The sequence below is a fragment of the Melanaphis sacchari genome, unplaced genomic scaffold (genome assembly GCF_002803265.2).
Source record: "Melanaphis sacchari strain LSU unplaced genomic scaffold, SCAv2.0 Contig0_pilon_pilon, whole genome shotgun sequence".
In the NCBI taxonomy this organism is placed as follows: Eukaryota; Metazoa; Arthropoda; class Insecta; order Hemiptera; family Aphididae; genus Melanaphis; species Melanaphis sacchari.
The window spans coordinates 7,947,940-7,971,038 of NW_020270366.1; the positions used below are offsets into that span (position 1 = coordinate 7,947,940).

At 30.2% G+C, this 23,099-nt stretch overlaps 2 protein-coding genes and 1 non-coding gene across 3 annotated transcripts; 2 read left to right on the forward strand and 1 right to left on the reverse strand.

The window, feature by feature from the left end:
• Positions 1–2,373: 2,373 nt before the first annotated feature.
• Positions 2,374–5,088, reverse strand: LOC112598949. Its single transcript, XM_025345622.1, has 2 exons — positions 5,034–5,088; positions 2,374–3,056 (listed from the first exon to the last, which is right to left on the reverse strand). The coding sequence occupies exons 1-2, from the start codon at positions 5,086–5,088 to the stop codon at positions 2,374–2,376; spliced, it is 738 nt and encodes a 245-aa protein (XP_025201407.1).
• Positions 5,089–6,586: 1,498 nt separating this feature from the next.
• Positions 6,587–6,705, forward strand: LOC112601930. The gene has a single exon (XR_003115069.1). It is a non-coding gene; the product is annotated as a 5S ribosomal RNA (ribosomal RNA).
• Positions 6,706–11,886: 5,181 nt separating this feature from the next.
• Positions 11,887–21,163, forward strand: LOC112593335 (fructose-1,6-bisphosphatase 1-like). The gene is made up of 8 exons (XM_025337725.1): positions 11,887–12,023; positions 17,995–18,238; positions 19,163–19,307; positions 19,627–19,733; positions 20,270–20,423; positions 20,511–20,648; positions 20,715–20,831; positions 20,919–21,163. Exons 2-8 carry the CDS (start codon positions 18,051–18,053, stop codon positions 21,096–21,098), a joined length of 1,029 nt encoding a protein of 342 aa, XP_025193510.1. The 5' UTR covers positions 11,887–12,023; positions 17,995–18,050; the 3' UTR covers positions 21,099–21,163.
• The last annotated feature ends 1,936 nt before the right edge of the window (positions 21,164–23,099 follow it).

A 23,099-nucleotide genomic window follows, 5' to 3' on the forward strand; every position in this document is an offset into this window, starting at 1 on the left:
TAACAAATATGATATTTAAATAAGAATAATAAATTATTACATCAATTGAACTTATCAAAGTACTAGGTATTATTCAAATAATAATCGTTCGCTAAACCAATAATAATAGGTGATAATAGTTTTACTTATAAAGACTATTTGTCAATAATTATATTTTACAAGAAAATATAAAAATGACATTCATAACACACAAAAAGTGTCAATGACATATTTAAACATAGTTAAGGTTAAAAAAAAATATGTTATTTTTATTAATACATGATTATACCAAATTAATCACTCTTCATAAAAATTTAAATAATATATGGTCCTAAGATAATCGATAACATTAAACATAACGATATGTATATTTGTTCGTTATCGCTGTACAATAAATATATTAATTAAAAAAAATAAATAATATTATAATCAGAAAAATGTATATAATCAGACTATTATATCATTATCGAAAATAATTTTCGTTGTCTGAGACCAATAGCCCTTGAAAATATCATCAAATAATAAAATTGTGGAGGAGACAGATACATGATGACAAATTAATGACGTGAAGAATACGCGTCAAGGTTAGTGCGGTCTGGCTAATTGTAATCCTATACCAAATGATCGTATGAAACTATGGCAGTCGCGACCAGCACAGCCCTGGTGGTCACAATCGGCATAAAGTGGAAGCAAGAATCCGGAAAGTCGTAATAAGACGGAGTTCCGTCGACGTTATTGCAAAAGAATAAAGACGTCCTCCACGTCGTTAACGCTCAACAGTCGACTGGCACGCAAGTAACAGTGTTGGCAAGCTCGGATTAAAGCGGTGGCAGGGGGGTCATAGCGGACAGGTACGTTTTTTCTTGTCTCTGAAATCTATTTATTTGTGGGACACCAATATTTTGATTGTGGTTATGGGACCCTAATATTTTTTGGCCCCGGGCCCAAAATAAAATTATCTTAATCCGAACTCGAGTGTTGGGTTAAGCGAAAGAACGTGAATCGACGTTGCGCGATATGCCACTTAGCTGACACGTTCCTGACCGCCGGCAGCGTGACGGTCACGGCCGTCATTTACTCGGATGCGGCTAAGCGGCTAGCGAGATGTCCGTGCTGGCATTCCGTCACGACGAACGACAGAACTCTAAGGGGCCACTAGCGTACCGGCGCGGGCGACCACGTGACCCCCCCGGTATACCGATGCCGGTGATGGCCACTTATTAGAGACTCACGGCTGTTAGTGGTTATGTGTTTTGTTGGGCAAAAATATTGTCAGCAGTGCCTACTATAGTGCGGCTAGCGAAACTAGAAGCTTGACGGTCATGCTCCTGGTAGTCGTTTTTTATCAGGGGTACGAAGAACGCTCAATTTCGAAAAAAAGATCGCGCAGCTACACAAGCAACTAAAATATTTAGAGCCCCTGGTTTTCACGAAAACGGCCACCAGGAGCGTGACCGTCAAGCTTCTAATTTCGCTGGCCGCACTATAGTAGTATAAAAAGAAGCGTTCAAAAACCTCATCCCCGGGTTAGCTGACCCTCAACCTAGTACTACACCGTCGCCGACATGTTAGTCACATTGAAAAATACATTAATAACCGATATTAGTAATTTCCTAAACAGAATAGACTTAAAACCGATATTCACACTCATTAGCTTAATATCTTAACAATAGGAGTCACTTCCTCCCATCAGATATGAATACTTATTAGGAATAGATCAATTAAACCTACAGTTAAACATCAAGAGACACTATATTGAAAGACATTTTACTCGTATTGACAAAAATAGGTATATTATCCGTATTCAATTCAATATTCACACACCGTCTAGACATTAGGCGATTTCTAAATAATCATGAATAAATGCCTATTTCGTTTAATGTGTCCTACCGGTGCCAGGATGTCGCAGACTAAAGATATTAAAATGCCTAAGAATTAAGCCTAATTATTGTCACCAGTATTGATAATGGAATATATTTTTATAAATACAAGTCCATCCGAGTTTTTTGAATCAGTCTGTGTTCGACACCCATGCCCATGTGTGGAAATTTTGCTTTCTACTGAACCGTATTTTTTCAGTGTTTATTTTTACTATTATTTTGCACTCTGTGTTTTCCAAGTGTTTAATTTTTATACATTATAATCATGTTTAAATGCGAACAGTGTTCTTCAACGTTCACGCGTAAGGACAATTTGAAAGTTCATAAAAAAAAACATAACGGGATACGATTTACATGCGCTATTTGTCCGTCGACATTCAGCTTCAAAACTAACCTCAAAAAACATATGAAGAATATTCATGGTATGTATTTTTATTCTTCCACAATCTTATTTATTTTATTTTAATTTATATTTTTCAAAGGTATGATTAACGTACTCAATCTTATACCCGCTTCAAGAGATGTTGTAGACTTTTGCTCTGTTGATGACATTATATTTATATATTTCAAACCAACGCGTGGCAATCTGCTGAGTTGCGAATAATATTAACTCGTTTAATATACAATGTTTTGTTTTTTGTATGTTTTCACCGTGGTTGCTTGCAATAATCGCGATCATGTCATCCATAAAACATGTTTTCCCACTATGCAAAAAGGAAAAATGTACGGCAATTTTCTCAATTTGATCTTGTACCATAGGTTTGATAAAACTTATTTTTCTTGACGCACTTTCAAAAATAGTCTCCAAATGTTGAATCACCATAAGATCCTTTCGGTTAAGTAAAATTCGACATCCGATTTCGGTTCTCGATTCAATAACTAGTACGGTTTCTCCTTTATATCCCATACTTGAGATCGAAATAGACTCGGTTTCGAGCAAAATAAACCTTTTATATTGAACAGCAGTATCGAGAATATACGATAAAATTTGCCCCATCAAAGAATAAATACGTCTTAAGAAGTCCGTAGATATTTTAACAAAGCGTGATGGTGTAATTATAAGAATTGACACATCGAATTTCTTTGTCTGATCCAGACCAACATGTAAAAACTTACGTTCAGAAAAGTCTATCGTGAAATTTGTCGAATCGATGAATACGGCCGGTGGTGTAGGTGTTACGTATTTGAATGTACCAGCTATAATTAAAAATAAAATAATTTTTAAACACTTAAAAAAAACTCACTAAAATTTTTGAAGTCGGAGCGAGCGAATGAGAACGATAAATGTGTAGGGGAAGACTAAACCGATTCGGCTATACTCGGTGATATACTGCCGGCTCTTTCAGTCCGGTGCTTCGAAATTATATAGGTTGGAACATTTTTCAATATTAATGGATTTTGCTGGAATGCAATTAGTTAATTGAATATGGAAATGTTTACTATAGAGTTTTAAGTATTCAGGTGTATTAAATATATAGTGGGTATTAAGAGTCTACGACATCCTGACGATTATTATGCTAATAGACAGGCCGATACAGATCGAAAAAATAGTTGTGATTTCTATACATTTCCGTGTTAGCAGATGTCTACTCTATTAAACATCGATAGAAATTGTCATTTTACTAATATTGTTATTAATAGCTTTTCTATACATATTCATGTTAGTGGATGTCTTAACGACTATCAATACATTCTATATAAATGTTAATGTCTTTTCAGTGCCAATGAGTTTTCTATAAATTTTTGTATATTATTTTCCCAGGTATACATAAATACATTGTTAAAATATTTTTATAATATACGTCTAAGTATACGGTAACGAAATAATATCATGTATATGATATGCGCGCGAAAAATAATGACTGATAACACTTTATTTGATAACTGATAACATTTGATAACAAATGATAACAGCGACAAACGTATGTCACGCATGTACGTGTGATCGGACGGCGGGGATGCGGTTGCGGCGGCCGATGGTGTGGAGAATGCGGAGGGCGGTGGCAGCGGTGGCGACTCAGGGCTCAGGCTTCAGAACATACCATTTTATCCTACTTATAGTGTTATTGACGAATATTGCAAATGAACAAAATTCAATTTCCGCCCCATGCCGGCGTCAAAAAGTCCAAATATCTCCAAGTCCCATATAATATACATTCATAATCATACACATCGGTAAGCGTCATGGAATTTTGTGCCAGCTTATTTTTCTAAATACCATTGCCGTTCACGCGTTCACCATTGATATGCACCTATATAGAAATTATATTTTATAATATTTGATACAAGTCAAAATGCATGTTATATAACTTACCAATAGTACGGCATTATATTGCAATGCATTGACATTTGAATGATATTGCATTGGTTATTAGTCACTTATTACGAAAGTTCGATTTTTAAAGCTCTAAAATATACGCTTATGTTATATTATGACTCGATAAACTTAAAAATATGCACTCAAAATGAAAAAAAAAATCATTAACAAAAAGGATTAATTTGATATAAATATTTAAAAAAATGTAATTTAAATATAATATGTAATTGATTAATTTAAAAAAATAAAACAAAATCTTTAAAAATTGGATTTTGAATGTTCTGAAAAAAATACACATTTATATATAATGTAGGTAAATATTTACTAAAAATATGTTGTTTTTAATAATATGTTAATCTTTGTGATTGTATTGAGCTATAAGGTGTTTTCGTACGTTTTCGAATCGGAAGGGTCTTCTATTAACGGCTAGAATACATTTAGATATATGCCAAAAGGCAAAAATAAACGTTCCATCTCGACAGAAGTAATAGAAGCATTTTTGAAAATACTAAATCATAAGTACTTTTTCAATTAACCATTTCTGTTACTTACATTTGTCGATGTAACAATGGGTACTATAATATTAATATCATACCATATTTATATAGACCACAATGCATTTGTCGCAAAAGTCGCGATAAACAACGGACCTAGCTATCATCGCGTCGCTGCGTTCGCAGTCGACGTTCGTAATCGGTACGAAAAGTTGAAAATAGTTGTTCGCGTTACTTTTACGCAGATATTCATATATATTAGTATTAGTATACTATTGAAAACTTAGTTGATCTCGCACGCTCGCGCCGCTATACGCATATGAGCATTTACATACTCCGTGATTATTATATCTATAGTTATACTTGCCATGCGTCGTTCAACATCAACATCTGCCACACTTTTCGTCTCACCAATCATCATCACTATTTTCATTCTTCACCCATGCACACTATATAATATACGGTTACGTGATTCGGGTATATGCCTCGTTAAAACTTAAAACCGTTCAATTTTTTATGATTAATTGTTATTATTATTATTATTGTTATCATTTGTCGTATGTTTGTGTTATATTAAAATATCACTTATTATTATACGCCAGTGTCGATTTTTTTTTTTTTTTTGATTTTTAAATACAGTCGAATTTGCTTATTACGATGCGTATAATATTATAGCGATATTCCGAGTAAAACGATTCCAAGCAATGTATTTGGTTGATTTTATATCTTATGTGTAGTGTGTAGTAATAATAATCGTATATAACGATATCGGTTACAACGATAATCCGGATATAACGATACTGTTTTGAAATGAAAATGGGTTTTTATATTCGCCTATAACGATTAATAATACATGCCATAAGTAGTAAATTTTATTTCATTTGAAGCAATAATCTTTAATCTTATCTGTAACAGATAATATGTATTGTAAATATATAATACGACACGTATATTGTATACGGAATATTTATTTAAACTTAAAGTACCGTCTATTTCGGAAGTCGGAAGTTTATTCTTATATTGATTTGGTGTGTATTTTTGTTTCGGTAAACAGCGATATAAATACACCAGAAGTATCAATGGCATTAAAAAATATTTATAATTTTGTTAAAAATCTTATTCAAATTATAAACAAAGCACTATAACAGTTTATTTTTCAAACAGATCGTAAACATAATATATTATGTACCTACTATGCATGTATGTACTTTTATTAAAAATTATAAATACATTTGATGTTAAAATATGTGATCTTAAATAAAATATGTAATACAGTGAAAAATGTGTTTAATAAATCAATTTTTCAAAAAAATCAAATTACTTTTTACAATCTGATTAGGTATAACGAAGTTCAATCATTACGATCAGTTTCTCTAAGTCCCTTTAAAATCGTTATTAGCGAATTTGACTGTATATGTAATTCTTCTCTGAAATAAGGTTCATCACACCGGTACAATATGTGTATACTTATGTGGCCAACAATCTCGTCATACGTATTGAGATTTGGTACGTTTTAATCTCAGATAACAACATGGTTTTCGGTTTGTTGAGTATTTATAATATCGTTCATGTGTAACATTTTTCTGACAGATAGCTACACAAATAGTATTTTTACACTTAAAACAAATTTTTTTAATTAATAGTTCAACATTTTAAATAATATATTTTGAATGAATCAATAATAATTGTTAAATATGCGTCAGTATAGCAAAAAATCCAAAATATGCAAAAAATGTGCAAAATAAAATTTCATATTTTGAATTTTTCATATTATAAAACGTATTTGTTTATCACTGTGATATGTTTTATATCACTTAGGTATGATGGATATGAAAATGCTATAAATGCCTTAAATCCCGAATTTTGGTTCTTATTGTTTATTGTTTTTAAATATTCTTATTTTCCATCAGTAATTCGCCAACGACCATACCACGTTGAATACACCAGTTCTCGTCCGATCACTGAAGTTAAGCAACGTCGGGCGTAGTTAGTACTTGGATGGGTGACCGCTTGGGAACACTACGTGCCGTTGGCTTTTTTTCTTTTGTCAATAAATACAATTTCAAATTAAAATAAACAAATTTTTTTTACAATTTTTAAATTACACGGTTATCCAGTTATTAAGGTCTGCGCTTCAAATAGCGAGACCCCATGCAAAATAATTTAAACAAAATAATACATAACAATTAATATTTAATTAAATAATGTATTCTTTAATTTTTAGCTCAAATAAATTAAATAAATGTTTACAATAATACATATTTTAGGCGAATTAGAAGAGCACTAGAAAGTGAGATATTGAGATCCCAAAATAATGTTATCGACAGGACGACATACTTATACTCTTTAGTTAGGTAATAACTCTACCAACGAAACCACGAAAATGCCAATAATATTTAAAGTAAACCATACTATCAACCATAATATTATAAATGTTAAATAATTTATTATATTTTAACATGTCATTATGTCAATAACCAGTATTAACATAAATACCTAACTGTTGTCAGTAGTATGAAAAAGGGGATTCAAACACCGCCGCCGCCTCTCCGCCTTTCCACCACGGACGCCACTGCAGCCGATCGCGCGGCATACATATTATCAGTTATCACATATTATTGTCATCACACTTGTTATCAGTTATATTATTTTTATATACGTACTCGGTTTATATTTTACCGCTGTTATTGTTATCAATCATTTAATTAAATATCGATATTCACACAATACCTTGCAAAAATGCAACATAATCATATGAATATTCTCACAACGTATAGTTGTGTACTTGGGGAAATAATATACAAAAATGTGTATTAACCCTGATACGATCTGCTTATCGTCCACGACCGGTCGCCAGGTTGTCGCACACTAATGATATTAAAATGTCTATTAGTGAATAACACACATAAATAACCGATATACTTTTTGTTTATAAAATGTCATTTTCGCCAATGACGCCAGGATGTATATTATAAAAAATATTTTAACAACAACGTATAGACCTAACCCTGATATCATATGCTAATTATCCCCGGCCGGTCGCCAGAATCGTGTCGCCAGGATCATGTTGCCAGGACGTCGCCAACTCTTAATGTATATCCCTACACCACCATTACCTTTCACATATCCTATATTCAATTCATCGATAATCAATGAAGAACGCATGTCGCTAGATGTCGCAGACCCTTAATAGACGCTATATATTTCAATTCCAGCAAAATCCATTAATATTGAAAATCGCACCTAACCCTGATACTATTTGCTAATTGTCCCCGACCGGTCGCCAGGATCATGTCGCCAGGACGTCGCCGACTCATAATGTATATCCCTACACCACCACCTCTCACATATCCCATATTATTCAATTCATCGATAATTAATGAAGAACGTAATATATACCTATATATATACAAATTCGTCTTAATATATATTCTGAAAGAGCCAACAGTTCTTCAGTACGTTTTAAGCCGTTGTACACACATTTTGTCTTCGAGTATTTCTGAGTGTTTTTAAATGTTTATACTTTATTTTTTTCGTTCGTTTTTACCTTAAAAATTATCAACATGTTTAATTGTAATCAGTACCCGTCAATGTTCACGCGTAAAGACAGTTTGGTCAGACACAAAATCATACACCGAAGAATTCGTTTTCTGTGCTCTGTATGCATCAAGACATTCAGTGCCATGTCAAATCTTAAGAGACATGAGAAAAATGCTCACGGTATGTATACTTATTTATTTTACGTTGTGAGAATACTGAATATTCATACAATTATGTTGCATTTTTGCAAGGTATTGTGTAAATATCGATATTTAATTGAAAACGTATAATGTTTGCAAGGCGCCATAGTGGTCAAATGTCTTTATTGTTAAGATAGTGGTTATTAAAAGTCTACGACATCCTGGCGACACGAGCAGGTCGTACGAATTTCTAAATAGTCATTTATTTGAATACGGTAGCAGGTGATACACATAAAATATATGTTTATGCACGATTAAATTCAAATGTATGATTGAAAACAATAACGGCGGTAAAATATAAGCCGAGTACGTATATAAAAATAATATAACTGATAACAAGTGTGATAACTGATAGCATGTATATGCGAAGGCCGTGGTGAAGAGGCGGCGGCGAAGGTGGAGGCAGTGTTTGAATCCCCCTTTTCATACTACTATTGTCTAGGATATTATTAAACTATTATTTCAATTGTAATTTGAAAAACATAATATTATTAACAATGTTATATTTTCTAAATTATAATATTTAGTTACTAATAATTCGTTTTTTTGGAGTAAATTCCGCTTTCGAAGGGCTTAAAATTTTCGTTTGACTTGTGCAAGGCCCTTTAAAGATGTACTTCATTATCGACAGTTCTCCTATACCTGACAATGATTTGTGCAAAAATATAATTTTGCGTATAGTGGAGAATAATGTTTTCATTGATATAAAAATCATGAGGTGTCATTCACAACTAAAACAAATTTATCAAAATGAATTATTCTACACGCTGGAATCGATATTTATCTGCATGTAGAAACTTACTGTGACTCCATTTACAGAAGTTGAATTTTCAATAAAATTATCGTGCATTAAGATTCCCAACACACTAAATTTAAGACTGAAAATACGTGCAAGTGATCCAGCATTTAACGCCCATTCCACAACAAAGGAACTCTACGACTCTATTTAAATTCCTCGAAAAGTATGAGTATTCATAGATATGAGAACTCGTTGGAGTGTATTTTCAATTGGAGTGTTATTTAAACCACTGGAAAAAATGTTTATATATTTCAAAAAAAATACATTTAAAATTTTAAAAAGAGTTTTTTTCAAAAACTTACCCATTCCGAAAACCTTCTCTGACTATAGTGAAAAAATCAAGACGTATTAATAAATCATTTTTCCTGGTTTCACGATTCTACATGCGGGACAACAAAACTAATAACATAATATGAAAAATACTAATTTACTCGATATTCTGAATGAAATAATATAAGGTTTTACTTGGTGTATACAAAGAATATTAATAATAAAAAAACACTTAAAAATAAAATTATAGTCAAAGATAAGATAATTGTACAATGTAATAATTGATATAAATGCATTCAATGGTTGTTTAGGTTTGCAGCGAAGTGTATACGATGTATATAGAGGTGGATTTTAGGCACTACAAACTATGCGGTTGCATAGGGTGGCACATTTTCTATAAGTATACATTTTATTTATGTATAGACGTATAGGTATATATTTACTGAATCTTTCAGTAGTCAAATAAATGATATGGCGATGTTGCACGTAAAGTCGTTCTCAATAGTATTACTTTTTTTAGGTCAGCAATAAATGTTTTGTTAATTGTAAGCAGTGTTGGGAATAGATAACTTAAATATTATCTAGATAAAGATAATACATTATTGATAGGAATTTATCTAGATAAAGATAGTGGATAAAAATTACTCAAGTATCTAGATAATAGATAATAGATAAATGGAATTTATCTAGATAAAAAAAATAGATAATCATATTTTTGTATTTTTTATATCATGCAAAAGCTATGTAGACATACAGAGGCTTTATCAGAAACTTCCCAAGATAGGGGAAACCACTAGATTAAATACCAATTAATAGTGGCGTATCTACGAGGGGAGGGAATAGGGGTCATACACACCCAACTCACGGAGACTAAATTTTGTAAGCAATAGGAATTACGTATTGTATATAATAATATAAATATATCTGTTTACTAAATAATATGTTCATTAAAATCTTTATATCTCCCCTACCCCACAACCTGTGGAAAAATCCTAGATACTCTATTGCCATGTAGTGCACTATTTAACCTTACCTTCGACCACCCAAAATAAGGCACTAGAACTATTACAGATGTTCCAGTCAAAAACCGCTTCATACTTAAATATTTTAAATATCACTAGTCAAAATCCGAAATAAGGATAGGTAGAAACCTAGATAACAACAAAAAGAGCACTAGAGTATAACAAATGACAATAATAATATAATATAGTTGCAGTTGTACAATCAACGTCTACGGGCCGTGTACTGTGTAGGAGACAGACTCGTATGTTCTCATGGGTAATTCCAAGGGATATAGGAACATAATATTATATACAGTAATAACTAATAAATGCATAACTATAATTAAAAGGTATTTGCAGAAATACGCTATCATTATTATAAATAATTAGTATTTTATATAATATATCATATTATAAAATGTTGTGTTTTCCATTATCGAACAGAAAATATAACTATTAAGAAATGACCTGCAGGTACAATGTACATATTAATAAATGGAAATAACACAACAGCCAACAATTATTGGCTACTGAATACAGACTATCAAGATTCAAGATATATTTTATACATTATGAATTGTGGCTGCTTTAAATTTGTACTATCATAATATGATATTATATCTATTAAATTACATTACTATGGTTTTCAAACACAAAATGTAAAAATGTATAATAATACGTACTTTAATATTAAATAAATACTTATACATAAAAAATATCTAGATAAATTAATATAGATAACTGAATTTTTTTATCTAAGATAAAAAAAAAGATGACCAGTAAAATTTAATCTATATAGATCTCTATAAGATAATAGATAATAATATTTTCATCTAGATAAATCCCAACACTGATTGTGTTTTCAATCATTCTTCCAATAAGGTATAACATTCATAATCGTTCGATAATCAGCTAACGCTGTAATGACCTTTTCAGTTTAGGTATTTGAGTAGTTTACCACAAACCGTTTCATTAAATTGCGGTAACAGTGAAACTTTTGTAATCGAAATCGTTTCATACCTACGAGAACGGACTACGGAGTACTTATTGAAAATCCCCATTGATTTTTACAATAAAGTATTGTTTTATTTTCAATTTTGTAATTATATTAGTATAAATGAGTACATCATCATATTAAATATGTCTGTAAGTCTCTATTGCTATTTATTTTATATTTCACGATATTAGACTTATAAGTCATTACCTATTCACGATGAATTTACATAATACATTCGACATAATTCATCATACATACGCACACACACGTAATAATATCAGTCTACTACGTAATCTTTGTAAACTAATATAATAATTCTTTATGCATACGCACACGCTCTTATTGTGTGCATTTATTCGAAGCGATTATCTTCTCTGCGTTAATTTTATTAATTATAAATTAATAGTCTCCGCTCTCTTAAGTCATACAGTTCTCACCAATCAGTCGTTTACTCGTTGTTAAACGGCATGCTGTACTGTCTATAAATTCTTTGCAACAAATGTCAATGCTAACAACAACACAACGGGCTTCATCGTTATTATAAAGGTAAAAACAAGAGTAACTTTTTTCAGTTTATTTTTTCCACAAGACAAGTCTTATTACAACTTTATTTCTCTCAAAATTTTGGTTGGCTATTAGTTGCGTTCCGCGCAATAATAATGTCTTCTGGATTACGGCCTGTAGTTTTTTTTTTTTTTTAGGTACATACTAATTAAAAATATTTTTATTTATTTATTTATTTTTTTTTTTTGTCATAAAATATTTTTATTAAACAATCTATAAAGCAGCTTACTATAAGCAAAAGTGATGTAATTTTTTTTTTTATATTATATGGTCGTTGAAGATATCTGGAGTGAAGAAGCCACCCATTGGTGATACTTCGTCGTCGAATCTAATTGATTTTAGGTATCTATAGTAGGTTACGGTACCAGTTACGCTTTAATCGTCTACCGAGATCGCCAGAGATAGTAGGATTTTAAGGTCGGTGACAAGGGGGTTTGAATGGAATGATATTGTTTATAGATTAAAAAAAAATATAACGTTTAAAAATAAATATTATATATTACGAAAGTTCATTTTCTTTCCCATTTGTATACAGACTGTCCATAGAATTGTAATAATAATTACGTATAGTAGGAATAACTAGGCAAGTTAAAAATGTAGTTTTGCAGATTTCATCTAAAATTATTGTCATATTAAACGAATAATAGGAATTATAAATTATAATGCATATTAGTTATTACATGATATTATAATATTATATAAAATAATTAATTTAAAGAGTGAATAAGCTATTAAAATTCCTACTGTTTAACTTTGAACGCACCTCCGTAACAATATTTATATAAGACCATTATCACAGTTGAATGTCGTTGGGTGATAATATAATATAATATTCATTACCCACTGTTTATTATCCATTTATTGTTGTAATTATAATATACTGCTGAACTGATCTTAATTAATAACGACATTACACTGAATTATGGTTTAATTCAGTGTTTCCAAAAACAAGTGATATTATGCACCCCATTAGAGGATTAAGAAAGATTGAAAAGTATAGTAATAAATTACAGCACACCATGGTAGGAAGGAGTTATGGATAGTTTTAAGTATTTTTTAAATGAGTAGTGAGAAATAATAGTTCGGGAACCACTTTTAATTGAACGTGCATATTATTAAACTGATATATTTTCAATAAAAACACATAATATTATATATTGCTTTGGAACACAAATAACTGACGGTACACATACCTATATTTTCATTCTTTAAGCATACAATATTACATATTCATACAAACACATACACACATACACACACACACACTTATAAATAGGTCACAGATACATGAAAAATACTCATATTATGTAAATTATAAAAATTTAAATCATATTTTGAAATTTTTCGGTATAGCAAAGTATAAGTGTCAAATAAGTTTTGAAAAATACAAACACACTTGTAAAACTACCAATAACACCGTACCACATTGCATGCATCACTTGTAGGAAATAATCTTTTGTTGTTCACATAAATCTATTTATTTTTTTTTTTTAATGCAAAAGCTTAATTATGATTAGACATATTCAGTGGTTTACTCAGCATCCTGGATTCTTAATAATATTATTTTTAAATATTTCATTAATGAACTTTGAGTTTTGGACTCTATTATTAAAGTTGTTTATGAAATTGTAATCAACAAAAAAAGTCTTTTATATTGTTATTATAAACACATTACCTACAATGAAATCTTAATTTTATAATAAACATAATCGTTAAATCATGATGATGTATTATGTATATAGATGTATGGTTTATGATTAATGAAATAATGCGATAATTTACATTGTACAATGTACATACATTATAGACTATAGTATAGTTGTGGTATTTAAAAGTGTATATGTATAATTAGAAAAGAAAATAATAATTACAAATACTTACACATAAATGATAAATATTTAGAATTTAAACTTTATTATCATAGTTCTATAAAATATTAAGAAACCATGTTTCCACTTCCATGCATAAACAAAACAATTAAATGTGTAGTTTATCGAATTAAACGATATGGTCACTGGGAGTTGTCAATATTACCCTAGGGTATTAAGCATTGTACCGTTATAATTTGATTTGTATAAAAACAAATATATGTACCTATGTGTATAATGATACCTGTGTGGCTGTGTATATTAAAATATTAATAATATTCTGATTCTGAATAAACTCGTAGTGTGTGCAAATAAATCACGGGGACAAATTGTTTCGGTATTTGTTCCATTGTTACAGCTGCTGCTACTGTATAATATTATGTGTGTGTGTGTGTGTGTGTATAAATAATCAATATAGGAAATTTTTTTTAGGAAATATATCTATAGAGTGAGTTTTCATGAATAATAGTTACTAGCATAATATTATACAAAACAGACACCAAAAAAAAGGACGGTCAAAATTCAAATAAATTCAGAAACAGATTGACTCATGAGAGGTTATATTTATATACTTACAAGAAATATATTTATTTATTATTTTGTAATACGTATACTATGTATATTCAAACGCATTTTTGAAAGTATTTTTCATAGATTTTTTGCCAAATGGAGAATATTATGTGATTTATAATATCTTAGGCACGCATTGTAGTACTCATAAATAAACATACATTAACAAATATCAAATTGTATACATTATTATCACTCTGAATCAAATAGTCCGTGCATTTAATATTATAAAATAAAACTTGACTAATCAAGTTTATATCAGAGTAAATTTAATTATTGTCCAAAGTAAATAAATTAACCGAACCATTTAAAAAAACTAATTTAGGTACGTTCGAATCACCTTCAGAGCTTTTTTTTTTATCTTTGCTTCATCTCGCGAGTTTTAATTGACCGTAATTTACACGCATTGATTTTTAATTTATATAGGTATTATATAATCAGTATAAGAATTATACAGGCGTATAAAGATAAAAAAATATTTAAAAACAATAAATGTCGCGATCGGTGGTGGTTTTTTTTTTACCAAGTTTTGTGGTCATATGTTGGTTCTCTCTCGGTTATATATGTTTAGGGGTTTGTTGATTCGTCTTCGTTATGGAAACAGCTATATTATTTAAACATAAATCTCGGAGGATTATGTTAGATATTAATTAAATAGACTTTTGATCACTTAACTAAATACTTTTATTCATTAAACAAATTTACATGAGTCGGGTGTGTAGAATGAAATACGACTGCCGGCGACGCTTATTCGGTCTATCGTTATTGCGTCGACGGACATCGCTTTAAAATGTTTATTATGCTTGTTATGCTTATATTATAACCAGGGGTTCGTAGCACCCCCAGGGTAAAATGAAAGTTCATTACCCATTTAAATTATTCTGGGTAATGGACTTTCAGTGAAATTTACAAGCGCTATGTCCTCATATGTTTTAGATACAATTTCTTTTTCGTTTTGATTAGTTTTATTACAACAATATGTTTTAATTTTACAATATATTAAAAATAATAATAATAATAATAAATCTACACCGCTGATCAACAATATTTCACTGATTAGTAGATAATGATTTGAGTCATAGTATATTTCGATAAAACCTTATAAATTATTATGTAATTCGTCTAGTGATTTAGAGTTTTCTGTTAATTTATTCAAATTATCTTTAATTTTGAAATTTTCTTTTGGAAACAAGAAACTATCCATATCTTTATTAGATAAATTTTTTAATACATCGAAATTTATTGACAAATTAAGCTTTGGAGTATAGTTTTTATATATTATGTTTTTACTTATTTTACTTGTAGGTACTAATTTAATTTCGTTATCCGCAGTGTAAACCTCACAATGATTTTCTAAACTAAATATTCTTATGCCATTTACACTTATTATTATTGATGTGGTTAGAGTTTTACATGTAATTATAATATTTTCTTTGTTTGTTACATATAACCATGAATTATTATTTTCTAACTTATGCCATGCATTGTGGCTAAAACTAATATATTTAATAGTGCATACATTAGGAAGTGTTTTAGGATTTCGGAATAACATTATTTCGCATGAATACCTTATGTGCTGTACAGACTGTTCATGATTGAAAATAATAGTTTTTGTGGTTATCTTACATTTTTAAAATTGATAGTTATTTAATTCTATATAATATAAAAGGGCTTTATCTACTGCTATATAATCAGAGTTTGGTTCTATAATAACATACAAATTATTTCGAACGAACTTTTACAGGTAAAGGAATAGATTTATATAATATAATATCGTAATTGTCAATCAATGGCATTTCCATGATAAACATCAGGATCCTTTCTATGTAAACTACACTAATTTCAACTATCCGTAGTAGTTCCGATATCCCTTTCTTTGATAAGTCAATTGGTAAGCCTACTCCTGTTGGTAATTGTATTTGTATTTCTTTTAATTATCGAATGAATATATCAGTGTCTAATAGACTAGGATGAACATGACCTAAGAATGCTGATTTAATTATATTAGCCAAATTTTCCGTTTCGTAAAACCGTATTCGGAGTTAGAATTACATTTAGTAGTGTTATACGTTCCGTCAGTAAAATACGATTGAACGTTATTTTTATACGTTTGAATAACACGATTGAGAGTGCTTGATTTTTTTGATTTTTTCCAACGTTGCCAAATGTAATCAATCGATAATATGAGCACAATAATCTATTGATATTTATTGGACTTTTATCGGATTAGCCGGATATTAATAGTAACTTAGATACCAGATACTAGTGAATGATATAATAGTCAACTTTACAGCTCTCATACAGCAATATATTAGTTATTAAAGTTTTAATTGAAACTCAAGCAGAAGCAATATTGAAAATAGCTACGATACAGAGTAAAAAAAAAAAAAAAAATGGCAAAAAAAACAAAAGAATAAAATACTTAATATGCATAGTAAATATATGTGATATGTGAGAAATAAAAATTGTAATAATTTATTAAAATATTTAGAGTATGTTGGCTTACGCTATCCCGCTATAACTGATATATAGGTAATTAAGTTGTCATTACAAAACATTATATTTATTTCATTTTTATACATACATATTTCATAGTTTTATAAGTTCTGCATATTTTACATTTTTTATTCATATTATATATTACATATTATTAGGCACTTATTTGTATACGATTATAATTATTAATTTATACAATTTTTCAAGAATATTTATTTTATATAATATACTGAATTTTTCAAAAGCCAAATGATATGGCAATTTTGCACGTAAATTCGTTCTCAATCTTATTGTTTTTTTTTTGGATTCAGCAGTGAGTTCTTTTTTAATTTGAAGTGTTCTCAATCGTTTGGCCGCCAAAAAGGTATAACGTTTTCTATCGTTCGATTGCCCGTTTCGTTGGTGCATTTTGGAATTTTAGGACACCTACTTCCATCTCCGTTGCGTTTGTTATATCTGATAAATAGTTGTATTCGGCTATCAGAGATCCCTGTTTATTTTCTATTTCGATCGATGAGGAATTTACATATGTATGTTAAAATGGATTTCATAATTTGTGTTTGTGTGTCAGTTATTTGGAAAAGTTGGGATTTAGAGTGTTCGAGTTCCTTAACTTAAAATAGTTAAAATAGTTTCCTTAAAATAGTCAGAGTCGGTGTCGTCGCATACACCAAATAATACGTTAGCTACTAGTCCTACCATACTAATTAAACGAATTCGCATGAGTCAGGTATGTAGAATGAAATACGACTGCCGGCGACGCTTATTCGGTCTATCGTTATTGTGTCAACGGATTTCGCGTTAAAATGCTTATTATGCTTATTATGCTTATATTATAATCAGGGGTTCGTATCACATGCACGTAGTGTCGCATAAATCAAGTAAATCTGTTACTAATAACGAATGACAACAATAACAATTAATAATTACACGTAAAAACATTTTATATGATGTGATGCGATTAACAGCTATAGTACTCTGACCAAATAATTTGTTTTCGAATGCTTTCATGCGTATAGATAATCTTGGCATACGTCCCACGCCAAAAGCACCGCGCTTGACACCCGGCAATACGATGTCGGAACAGCAACAGTACGAGCCACCGGCGTTCGACTCGAACTGCATGACGCTCACGCGTTACGTGCTGGCCGAACAGAAAAAAGTGCGGGCGGCCACCGGAGACCTGACCCAACTGTTGACCAGCATTCAGACGGCCGTCAAAGCGGTCAGCTCGGCCGTGCGGAGGGCCGGACTGACGCACCTGTAAGCAATTAACCTGTCTTCGTGAATAATAATAATGTGTTATCCGAGTGGTGTTGGTCGCCGTGATCTCGTCCGATGACCGGTAATAATTACGATACTCTAAAACGGACATTCAATGGTTTAAGCAGGCGCGGATCTAGAACATATTTACGGGGGGGGGGGGGGCGCATTTTAAATGAATTTTTAGCCTAAGTCCGATAAAAACATTGTACATACCTACTATGTAAGCTAATAATTAAATATTATTATTTAAATCCTAGTTTATCAGTATAATAAAATAAATAAAATAATTAGATAATAGTAATATAAATGGTTTAATTAATAATGATACGTAATATATAATTAATAATAATTAATAATAAAATATAACAAATATTAAAAAATGATCACAGAACAAAATCATTTCGTCTTTTAGATTTGGCATATTCGTCAATTACTCCATTTAAGAGCTAAAGTTAGACATTTTATTGTATCAAACAAGTTTAAATATTCCATTAGATTAAATTTGCTTTTTGACGGCGACCGATAAAAACGGACATGGGGACACAGCCGAAACGCTATTGATAAAACAATGCATTTTATCGGCTGTCGAAAATAGATATAATAGAAAATTCACCAGAGTCTACGGGTGGGGGGGAGGCATAGCCCCTTGGCCCCCCCCCCCCCTTGGATCCGCGCCTGGGTTTAATATTTTAAGAGTTTAACAGAAAAAAAAACCGACAAAACGTTTTAACTCGACGTTCTGTAGGTACTTCGACAGAAGTCTGTAATAGCAACACTCGCCGTAATATTTTGACACGAGTCGATTGAATTAAATCACTTGATCGCGTCGTTCGACTTGCCAAACACGTTTTGTAACGATACTCGCTGAATGCCGATAACAATACGCGTCTTATCCTGGACCCTTTCGCGTGTTGTATATAGGTACGGCATGGACGGATCCACGAACGTGCAGGGCGAAGACGTCAAGAAGCTGGACGTGCTGAGCAACGAACTGTTCATCAACATGTTGGCGTCGTCCTTTACGGTTCACATGATGGTCAGCGAAGAAAACGAGACTGTGATAGAAGTACGTATTTACGTCCTTGATTATTACTCTTTTATGGTGTATGCCAATGACAGCCGACTTCGATATTGTCATCGTATTTTCTCCGTATACTTATTGGATCTGACGAGAGCGCACCACGTAGTATACGTTTATACACGAGTTGTATTTGTAATTTGTTGAGTATATACGAGATGTTTGTCTTTTGCCCTGCAATGTACACAACTCGTTGTTTATTTATCAGTTACTTTTGACGTGCATCAAAGTTTAAAAGGCTACACTGTAAACCATTTTATTACTGCGAAACATTCGATTTTTCAATATTGACTATTTTTGTTTTTAGATTGAGACTGAAAAACGTGGTAAATACATTGTATGTTTTGATCCACTGGACGGGTCATCCAACATCGATTGCCTCGTGTCTATCGGTTCAATATTTGGAATATTCAAGTACTTACAGAATAATACTATTATTATTATACTCATGCAACACGCATATATTCCAGGTCTATGTTATGCTGATACAATATAATATTCATAATCACTTGCAACAATGACATTTTATATTTATTGAAAATTATACTCCGTTAGTATAATCTAACAGAGTAACCTATAACACAATACATACTATTTATTCATGATTGTAAAAAAATATATATAATATACAATATAATATTTTAATTATATTGTTAATTTTAAATTAGTATGGAAAAATTAAAAAGGAATAGTAAACTATTGTCATTTTATTACGTTAATACTTAAAAATTCCCCAACAAAAAATAAACAATAATATTTTATATTAAATATATGCAGGTGATGGAAATAATTATAACTATTCAATAACTTTAATTTAGTTAAGTCCCTCCTAACTTAATCTATTTTAGCGCATAACTAATGGTATTACGAATTAAGAAATTTCTATTATCATTTTTTACAATAAAATAATATAAAAAAATAAACAATTTAACATTACGTTTAACACACAGAAAAACTAACGAGAGCAACGAGACAAATGTAACAAATGCCTTTCAAACGGGTAGGAATTTGGTGGCCGCCGGATATGCGCTTTATGGTAGCGCAACAATGATGGTTTTGTCACTCGGCAAAGGGAGCGGAGTTAACGGGTTCATGTTAGATCCAGTAAGTTCTCGAGATAATAATAAATAAAATAAATTTTCATAACATGATTAGAGTTTTTCTATTTAAACACGAATTTCATTTTGACAGTCGATTGGTGAGTTCTTGTTGACCGAAAGTAATATCAAGATACCCAGCAAGGGAAATATTTACAGTATCAACGAAGGGTACTCACACTTGTGGGACAAATCCGTGACAGAGTATGTGAGGAGGAAAAAAGATCCTGAGGTAATTTTGTGTCATTATTTTTATATGATTTAGAAATCACAGCAAACATTTAATGTTTTTTTTCAGTGTGGTAAGCCGTACGGTGCCAGGTATGTTGGCTCAATGGTCGCGGATGTACATCGTACTTTGAAATACGGAGGTATATTCATGTACCCAGCCACAAAAGTATCACCAAACGGCAAGGTATAATTTAATAAAATTATAATAATGTAAAATAAATAACATATTTTAAGTCACTTCATGAATTTAATTAATTTTATACTATTTTAGTTACGGCTACTATATGAAGGAAACCCAATGGCTTACATAGTGGAAGAGGCAGGCGGATTAGCGAGCAATGGTAAGATACCCATATTGGACATACAACCCACAGCGCTACATCAAAGAACTCCAGTATTTTTGGGCTCCAAAGAGGATGTCAACGAATTGTTAGAAATATATCAATCGTAATGCATACATTTTTTGCAAGAAATTGATTACACAAAAAAATATTGGACATTTATTGTTGTAAATGTTATACAATAATTACATTTTTTTCTTTTAACTATTACCAATTGTTAAACTGTTTAAATATAATCAACCTCAGTGTTGATTATAAGTAATTATACAAATAAATAATATTAATGTAACCTAAAATATAATATATTGTAAGAACACAAATGCTAGCACTTAATAACGAAGAGCTAATTGATGGAACACTTCAAAGATATGAATGTCAAGATCTCGAGTGAAAAGGGTACTTCTAGAGTACTGCTGTATTTTTGCGCTTGTTCGTGATGCTTAAATAAAACGAGAATTCAATCGAAACAAATAAAATACATTTTTACATAAAATTAATCAAAATTAGTATACCCAATATAATTACCTAGAAAATGACTTGTAAATATAAAAAAAAAAAAATATTACAAATTCATAATAATATTAAAGTATCTACCTACAAATAGAAAAAAGTCTTAAGTTAAACTTATGTTTAATAACGACTTAGAATTTTATTATGCAAACAGATATTTTGAACATTTAATATTAACTACTATTCCCCAACTTTAAGAAAATATTAAATTTATCTTAAGAGATTATAAATATAATAAGTTATTTTTTTACTTTGTAATATATTTTTTGTATTTTCATAGTTCTTTCGTATTATAATGAATGGTTTAATTTTTCATAGAAATAATTTTAAACTTGTTTAAAGAAATTTGATTAAATGTTTCAAAGTGTATAAGTTATAATAGAAATAACTAACTTTTTTCTAATGCAAACAAATTAATATAAATGGCTGAAAATAATTTTTTTTGAAACTTTCAAATTAGATCAGATAAGAATCCATAAATGTTTATGAAGTAAGCCGAATATGTTTTTTGATAGTCGTTTCTATTTATTTTTCATTTTACGTATTTGTGCGAAGACGGAGTTATGATTGTTTTGTGAATTTCAAAACGAATCTTACATGTTTGCATGTACGTCTTTCTATATATATTTTTTGTTAGAAGCGTAATTTATAAAAAAAAATTAATAGGAATTTTAAGGAAAAACGTTATTCTGGTAACTTTGCATATTTTTATTTTTCGAGAAAGAAGTTTCGTTTTAAATTTTAAACAGTTTTACAAATTTTAAAAAGTTACATTTTCACAGGAATGATGCATTTATATTTGTTAAATAAAAATTAAATTTATCATAATTTTATTTTTACTATTGAATAAATTATTTTTTCTGTATAGGAAGTATGTTGACAAGACTTATTGATAACTACTTCCATGTACTTTTATTTCTGTCATTTCATTTCTAAGCCTGTATATTTATGAATATGGCAAGCAATATATTCGTCAATTAAAAATTACAAAAAAATTATTTATTATTATCGAATAAATTAATTTTTACTATCGAAGTATGCTGACGATACCTGTCGATAATTTTTTCTTAGTAGTTTTTATTTTTTTATGATTTTTTGGAAGTATGGATTAATGGGTTAGCTGCAAAATTAAGCTTGCACGTTTACGAATTACGGATATGATAGTGTGCAATATTAGTAAAAAACTATTACAAAAAAAATTAATAATTAATGGAAATGTAATGGAAAACCGTCAACCTGGCCACCTTGTATAATTTCAACAAAAAAGTGTTCAAGCGAGTGGCTTTTTGCTCGAAAAAAAAATTACAGAAAAGTTATAAAAGTTATAAGTTATAATTTTGCTGTGTTCATAACATAATAAAATGTTCACTAATTTTTTTATTTTTTCATACAGTTAATTACATAATGGCTAAGAAAAAAAAATAAAAATAAATCGTTGTGATCAGTTTTTGTTATTTCTTGTTTCTCTTCCATACCTACGCTAATCTTTTCCGTAACTTGTCATCTTCATCCATTGAAATTTACCATCACATTATCATTTATTATAATTTATCTGTTATACGCGTCATAGATTGATATACACACAATATGCATAATAATAA